This window comes from Agelaius phoeniceus, chromosome 3 (assembly GCF_051311805.1).
Source record: "Agelaius phoeniceus isolate bAgePho1 chromosome 3, bAgePho1.hap1, whole genome shotgun sequence".
NCBI lineage: Eukaryota > Metazoa > Chordata > Aves > Passeriformes > Icteridae > Agelaius > Agelaius phoeniceus.
Genome location: NC_135267.1, coordinates 32,404,409 through 32,412,857, shown reverse-complemented (window position 1 = coordinate 32,412,857; position 8,449 = coordinate 32,404,409). Strand labels below are relative to the sequence as shown.

Here is an 8,449-nt window from a genome sequence, read left to right as displayed (position 1 = left end):
AAAGTGCTTAGAGATACAGTGGAATGTCTCTAATATTTTTTTTATGAGTAGCTCTGTGTTCCAAGAGTCAGTACATCTCCTGAGACATAGAACTCATCTATGAATTAATACAATTCCTACTGTATTATTTTATATTTTACCTTTTCTTCCCTCTTCCCTGCCAGTTAAATAGGATGACAAAATTCTGATTTAAACTTCATTCACTTCAGCATTGTTTCATTTTATTCCCATAATCCTGCAACATTGCTCATGATTGCTACTTTTATTGTATTGGTACATAAATCTGATATTAAACCTATCTATAGAAAATTGAGCTGTCAAAAATCTATGTGGTAGTATAGTTTGTTGATGGACAAAGATGCCTTCTCAGAACATTATTTATTCCACTGGTTTTAGGCATCTATTGCAGTAAGGAATAAAGCACTCCTCAGATTTGCTGGTTTCTATCCACTGGTTATGGGGTGCAGACCAGATGATTAACACAGACTGGGCACCTAATTTCTACACTAATTCCTTAATAAATATCGAGTATGGCATTTCCATCATAATTGGGAATTTAGAGACTTGTAAGAAACAGTCAGTTAGTAGCCTAGAAATATAACAGAAATAATGTTCCAAGAATAATTGGTAGTGAGGAAAGAAAAATAAAGTTCTTACATTTAACTTCCTTTCCCTGCTTGGTTATCTTGCAATCCTAGAGATCTATGCAGCTGAGATGCTTCTGCCACTCACACCTCCAGATGTGTAGACTTGCACAATAGATCATGTCTTTGCACTGAAAAAATATCTGTGGTCCATTTAAACTAGAGGTCCGAGTACCCGCATAAGTGCAACTTGTACAGGGCATCGTGACAGCTGCTCCAAAAAAAAGATTATGGCTTTCAGCCCAAATAGTTCTGATTTTGATTCCCTACTGAAAAGTCAGCAGTGTTTTCAGTAGGAATTAATCCTTTAAGTGAACATGTAGGCAGCTGTGCACCGAAGGAATATTAGAAAAGAAAAACATTTTGGTTTCTCTGTTTATTATTTAAAATCATGTGTCTTTGTTTCAGGCAAAGTCCTGTATACTTTACTGGGACTTAAAACAGCAGTGGATTTTGGCTCATATCCATGGAATTTGATAACTTCAAATTTCATAAAAATATTTTTAAGATTTTTTTTGTGGTTGAACCATATTAAAATACATATTTGATTTCATCTTGTATGCTGCACAAATCTGTTTTGCACTTAGTAAATTTACTACAAGGTCTTTAGTTCACATAAGATAATTGCTTGTCTGCATGCTTCAACACAAAAGTACCTAAACATTTTGAAGCATTGTTTAAAAAAAATACAATTACATAATATATTTTACATTTTTTCTTTGCAGACTTCAACTCTTCAGCATCCATAGCTCAATAACAGCAATTCAAAGTAAGACAACTACACTGAAAGATAAATTTCCTGATGAAGTTCCTGATGAAGTCAAATGAGTTCCAAGAAGGGTTTTGTATACCTAAGTGAAGAAGTTTTTTAAGATTTCACAGTCTGTCTGTCCATTTCTCCCCTACTTCCATTTTTTCAGTACTTTCTCCCATTTCTCATGTACAGGAAAGAGCGACAGAAATCACCACTTTGCCTCTCAAGAGAGCATGGAGAAAAGTGCTTCTTCCTAACATTCACCCTCTCTGCTCTGAAAAAGCTTACTGGAGGACACAGGCAAACTATATTAAAAGAAAATCAACAACAGAGGTAAACAAAAAGCAGAAAAATTGCATTGCCATTATACACATCTCACTTTGAGCACTGCAACAGAGGAGATACTCAGGTGGGCAGGAAAGTGTTATAAAATACTGACAGCATTTTGATAGAAGCATTTATAGACATGTACTTAAAAAGAAATTCAGGCAATTTTAAATTCTGCTTAGGCCACTGCAAAAATCAGATTACACATTAAAGGTTTTGTGGAAAAAGCATGCCTTTGTCTGAAGTTACTTATGAATTAATGTATTTCAGATATAATACAGGATTTTAGATTAATGGTTTCAAAATTTGGCGTAGCTAAGTCTTCCTTCCACAGAAAATTATTTTTTAAGCTTCAGGCCTACTGGCTCAAGGTTAAGAATAATTTTGAAATAGTTTTTCTAAGATCCTAACCTTAGAAGAATTCATTCAGATTTCCATATCTTGAGCTTTGGATCAGCACAGCCTCAGCCTCCCAGACTTTATGATTACCGGCAAAAATAAAACAAAATATTATAGCTCAGATTAAGGCAGTGAAATGCTCTGGTAACACCTAAATTTATAACTAAAATTGTCAGGTCTTGTTTTTTATTCCTGAGGCCATCTGGCACACCCTGGCCACATTGCCTCTATTAAATGCTCTGGTGTTTTCAACAGGGTAGCACAACCATGCCATGCACTGAGAACAGAGCTGAGCTGACTTTAGCTTGATTGTGAATAGGATTTTTTTCTGCAGATTTTAATCATGTTAGAGCAAAAAATTCCAGAAATTATGTTAACAAATCATCAGTATGATTCAAGTCCTGTGCTTAAATCCAGGCTGTACCACTCCTTAATTTATAAGTCACTGATGAGCCTTGTTCTAATTTAAATCAAGAGTACTACCCATTTGCTCAAAATCACGTTTGTAGATGGGATCATTTTTAGCCTTTTAACCAAGTCTTGAGTTTAAAAAAAGGCATAAAGATAATTTGGACATACAGAGACTGTCCTGTTTTTACTCATTTCTGATCACAAGCGGCTATCTTGATTTTGTGATGGGGCCCAATTTTATAACACTATGTGTGTATGTTTCCTTCCCCAGCCTGCTGTTTATGGTGCTGCTTCCATAAATGGTTGTCTTTTCCTACTCCATATTCAATTCTGCTACACCTTTGTCACCCTAGAAAAATATAAAGGAAAACTATACTCAAATAAATAATGAGATTGTAAGAATAAAGCTTAATATTTCACAAGACTGTAACAAAGAATATAAAAATTTGTTTTATGATGTCATTAGAAATTAAATATTTGACATTTGAAATGGCTTAAGCAGGTGTTCTCTGCCTCAGCCCACAATTCTTGAGGGGTGACTGTGGAAGGTTTCTACCAGCAGATATAATTGTGAATCCCAGTATTTTCCTATTTTGAGATGTTTTGTCAGCTGAAATGTGGTGCAGATACATTAACAGAGAAAAATATATGCATGATATGTGATCCACATTCTGAAGGCAATGATGAATTTATATGCTTTGACATAAGAAACATAAGCAACGGAACAAATTTGGAATGCAACATTTTCAAATATGAGGTATATGACTAAGAAATACAAGGTGCTATGGAAGCCCTACACAGCCTATATAATAGCTGAGTAACTAGCAATCCATTAGCTTTTCCCAGCCTCTGGCAACTTTCTCAAATAACTGGCCTTTAGTCCCTGCCTTGAGAGTGTTGTAGAATGTGAAAGAAAGAAAGGAAAAAGCAACTGAGCTAATCTTGAGCTTGATCTTCAAGTTCCTCATTAAAAATATGTTTGGAGAATTATTTCTAAAATACAATGCTAAATTTCAGATGGTGAATTTATAAGAATTTTTTCTCTAATATTCCTTGAGATTGATTTGGGCATGTAGAAGAAAACTACTATGTTGCAAAAACAGTAGCTCATCAAAAGACTAAAAGAATGTAGAAATTCCATTAAACAATAACAAAATTAATTAAAATCAGCATAAGCAACTTCATATAAGAAATTTGAAAAGTGCAGTGTCCAGTGGTTTTGGAAAAAAATCAATAATGCTCTTTTTGAACTGCAGAATATTTTTTGGTGGAAATGAAAGATTATTTAATAAATTAGGCCTAATTTATTTTAAGGTTTTATTACAGTATTTGGGGAGATATTCTAGTTTATGATTACATGATTCTTAAAACATTAAATCTAGATGTCTGACTGTAGTACCAGTTCAGAACTAGCCGGTACAGTTTTCTACTATAACTAACATATTAGTATTGAACTTTGTCTGTGAGAAAATATTAGAAAAACAAAACTGAATTAATTCCATAATTCTTCATCCTACAGAAAAAGTGATGCTTCTAATTATTCATGCTAATAAACTCAATTGAGAATTGGTTGTAAGAAAGATACTATAATGTTAATGCTGTAATTTGTGACTGGTAAAACCCCAGTAAATACAATGAGCTGAAAATAAAAAAGAAAGCTGAAAATTAAATGAAACATTTTCAATAAATGCGTGTTCAAAAAAGTAAACTTTTAAAATTATTTTCTTGAAATCAAATTATTATAAAATTGAGATTATGTATGTCAAAGATACAATAATGGCTATAAAGATTTATTTTAAAATAATAAAAATATTTCTCACATTTGCTAAATATGTTTTTAGCAAATGTGAGAAATGTTATTTTAGCAAATAACATTTGCTAACTCCTTTGCCAGGAATTAGCATGCCTCAATGCAAACAACACTGGAACTCCAAACAGTCTGCACCATTCAAATTAATTTCTCTATGGATAACACTTAGAAACATGCAATCCTCCTGGTAGGATTAAATCACCTGCATCAGGCACTTTATTTGTGCCCAAGCTTTAAGTGGACAGGGAAGCATCAGTTTGAAGCAAGTGCCCCACTGCAGTATGAAAAGACAGCTCAAGACCTGAAGGAGAGAATTTAGCTGACTAAACTTAAGCACTGAGTTTATGTAAAAACACTCCTCACTTGAGACCTTTTAAAGGCACCAACCTCTTTTCGTTAAGCTACAGTAACTTTAGGTTGTAACTTTATCAGGGCACCTTATAAGACTCCTAAAATATAGGGAGGACTTTGATGAATTCACTCCTTTCCATGGCTTCTACTTAAGATACTCTACTTGTTCGATTTTGATTGTTTTATTTTCTTGATGCTGCCTCAAAAGTACAAGTGAGAAAAACAGAAACTCCTATCAGAAAAACTTGCAATATCTGGTATCACTTACAGGGAATTTGCTCTAAGATTAAATGTCTTCTTTTTTAATAATTTTTTCAATTGCAGGAAGTATTATCTGTTCATTTAAGATTATGATTTCAGAAGGAAAGTTAGGCATATGTCAAAAGTAACACAACATTTTTTCCTCAGCAAGGACAAAATCCACTTTTCTTGAATAAGAGTCAAGGTTAAAGTGATAGGAAAAAGAAAGGCAGATGTCCCAGAAAAATATTTATGTTTTGTTATGTTCATCTTATCTTGGAAGCATGTTTCTCCAAATAAAAGCTGTTCCCAAGCATACAGAGCATTACATCAAAGGATAGGTGTCAAGTCAATCTATTAATGAATAAATGAATGGGTCATGGAAGCTTTATTAAAAGATAAGAAAACCCTATGGCAAGTTTCTTAAAACTTAAGTGTCTATAGTTGTTCTTAGCTGAGTCTAAAGCTCTTCACAGCTGATACTTAAATACACTCTTAACATTACCTTGCAAATACTGGGGCTGCTGAGTATTTTTAGAGCCAAGTGTGTGCTTAGCTATGTTCCTAGATATGAAATAGATAGAGTATTTAGTGTTTTACAAGAGCTAAACTCTCAGGCCTTGAAAGAGCCCAACCACAGAACTACAAGTTTTCAAAGATATAGAAGGAAGATGAAAGTTTGATCCCTACAGCAGTTGTCTTCAATAATTACCTCTTTTTTACAGTGAAGACTTTAGCAATTGTCTGTATGCCCAACACTTTTCAAAAGAGACTTAGAGGCCAAATTTTGGACGTACACTTTTCAAATGTTACTCCACATTACCATGTAATAAGGGGTAGAATGTATCATCATGAGAGCAGAAATCAAAATGACTCTACAAATATTCACTTGGAATTTTAGATCAATGGTGAAGATAACAAGCTTTGACTTAGTATTTTTAAACTCATAGATTCAAAATATTTATCAGATTGTGAAAACTCTTAACATTACAGATAACACAACTAGAGCCTTTTTATAAAATCACCAAGTTGCAATATCGTGAATGAAATAACTACTTTTGTTAAGAAAATAATTTATTTTCCATAGTCACAACATTTAATCTAGTATCAGTTACTGTACATATATTTTCTTGCAACACTCTGACTGTCTATGAATACAGGATCCACAGATGCCACTTTTGCTGCTATAAAGGAGTGAATACAGTGTAAAACTGCCGTCAGATCCTGAAATTCAAGTTCCTGAAAGAAGTAAGAGAAAAAAAAGAAAAAAAAAAATTCAATTCAGATTTATAAACATTTCATATGAATAAAGAGTAGACTAGTTAGAAAACAATAATGGCCTTAACATGAAAATTGAATTTTTATAGGAAACTGTAAAATTAAAATTGTTAAGAATAAAATCTGTATATCCATACCTTGTTCATCTCTTGTGAATAACCTTTTGAATACTAATACGCTCTTGTTTCTGGAAGATGTACTCTACTTAGAGGTGGAAGACCAGCAGTAACACTAAGTCTATGTTTTATGTGGCAACAGCACTACTTACTGCAGTTAATACTGCAAGTTCCCTATTTTTGGATTATTTTCAAGAGTGGTGCCAATTTTGAAAGTTATTACAGAGCTGAAAAGCAAAATGTGTGGCATATAAGCACTCCTCATGCAGTTTAGCAGCTCGTCCACACCTCTTGTCTCTCACATCTTCACTATCTTATGTTAGGTTTGTGCAGGGATGAGCAATCCTCTGGGATCATAAAACAGAAGCAGAGCTCTGGAGATGTTATCTTACAGGCCTCAGCTAGATGTGGCCACCTATGGGGGCATCAGAAAGGTGGGGCTCATCTGAGGCCTCATGCACCAGAAGCTTCTAGAAATGCAGCTTATAACAGTAGTACTTGATCACGAAGTCCACTAATGGGGTAGGGCTGTGGAACTTTGTGTCTGAAGGATGTTTGATGCCTGTTCTGGCTGCCTTTGCAATCCTGCAGCCTGCTAGTCAGGTGTAGATAATGAGGAATAGTCACACATACCTAAGGATAAGCTGGGGTAAGGATTTGCTTACATGTTGATTACAAAAGGGAAAGGGGAAGAGGGGTTTAATTTGAATATATGGATTTAGTAAAAGATAAGGATGGCTTTCTGACTTGGGAAAATGTAGCCGTTGCATAGTCTGAAGACTGGGACACAATATGTCTCTTTGCTATCTTGAATATAGTTTTATAGATGGAAATGCAGCCTCTTTAGCTTTCGAATGCAATGTGAATTCTTCCTAGAAAATAACACCAATGACACTTCTTTCAAACAAATACATTGCTCTGATAGTTTATTTTTTTTAAGTAACATTTGTCTCTGTAGTCAGTCAGGCAGATGAGTAACTGATCATTTTATTTGTGCTATACCACCTAACAGCACCCTTATGTTTGTTTTCCTTATCTGAGTTTGCTGCTTTTTTCTTTAATTGAGATTGTCAGTTTTTAAGGAGAATCTGTGCATGTCTAATATTTCAATAACCAAAGCTCTTTCAGTTTACCGTATGTACCACAATAAGTAGATTAAGTACAACAAAGGCACTGGAAGGAAGACACTGGGAGAAGAATACAAAAGATTGGATTAAAGCAGTGGGAGGACAAAACTGCAAAATTTCCTGCTGGTACTGAAAATACAAAAAATGAGCACAATGCACTGACCTCCTTCACTGCATATGCACAGCCAAGGAAGAAAAATGTATGTTCTTATTTCATCCACCCACTAGGAGAGTTGGATTTATTACATGTCATAAAGAGCTTGACAGGCCTGTTGCATTATTACCATGCATGCAATTTTATTGAGAACTTCTGAGAGCTGTTGAATCACTGTTTGAACAAGACATGAGCCTTGACATCACATGAAAGGCAAATAATGGAGATGCTGACAGATAGTGTTATTGTGCCCTGTGCATTTCATGACTTTAGGGACACTGGTAAGTCTCAGTGTATGTTATTTGTTGACCAGAGCAGAACTGTTACCAGTTCTGGTATTGTTCAAGATATGTTTTCCAATCACACTGACTTTTTTAATTGTTGTGGGGTTTTGCTGTTGTTGTTTGTTTGTTTCTTTGTTTGTTAGTTTGGTGTGGTTTGGGTTGGGGTTTTTTTCAGGTTAAAAGCCCAAATAAAGATATTCAGGTTTTAGCTGCAGACAACATCAAAGTCAAAATGGAAACCAAAATTCTAAATTTGATTCTGTATCTCAGCAAATATAGCAGGGCTTGGTTGCCATATCATGGATGAGAAGAATATGCAGGGTTCTTAAGTTATTTTCTTGTAATAGACAAGAAATTTATGAGACCAGCAACATCTAGCTGAGACTTCAGTATGGCTCACAGTACTCTATTGACCACAGTGGTTTCTTATCTTTCTTCAATAAATATTTAAGACTAAGTAAGATGAAAAGAAAAGAGAAATGCTCAATTCAAATAGGCTTGGTAAAAAAGGCATTTTTTTCAGATATATAGCTACAGTTTAGCAAAGGGAAATA

At 34.4% G+C, this 8,449-nt stretch overlaps 1 protein-coding gene across 1 annotated transcript in view; it reads right to left on the bottom strand.

Annotated features, from left to right (window-relative positions):
• Window positions 1–5,973: 5,973 nt before the first annotated feature.
• Window positions 5,974–8,449, bottom strand: part of SNTG2 (syntrophin gamma 2) — a 213,607-nt gene continuing 211,131 nt past the window's right edge. Inside the window, exon 17 of the mRNA XM_077175022.1 lies at window positions 5,974–6,175. Within this exon, the coding sequence (XP_077031137.1) occupies window positions 6,044–6,175 (132 nt within the window). The 3' untranslated portion in view covers window positions 5,974–6,043. The remainder of the gene's footprint in view (window positions 6,176–8,449) is intronic.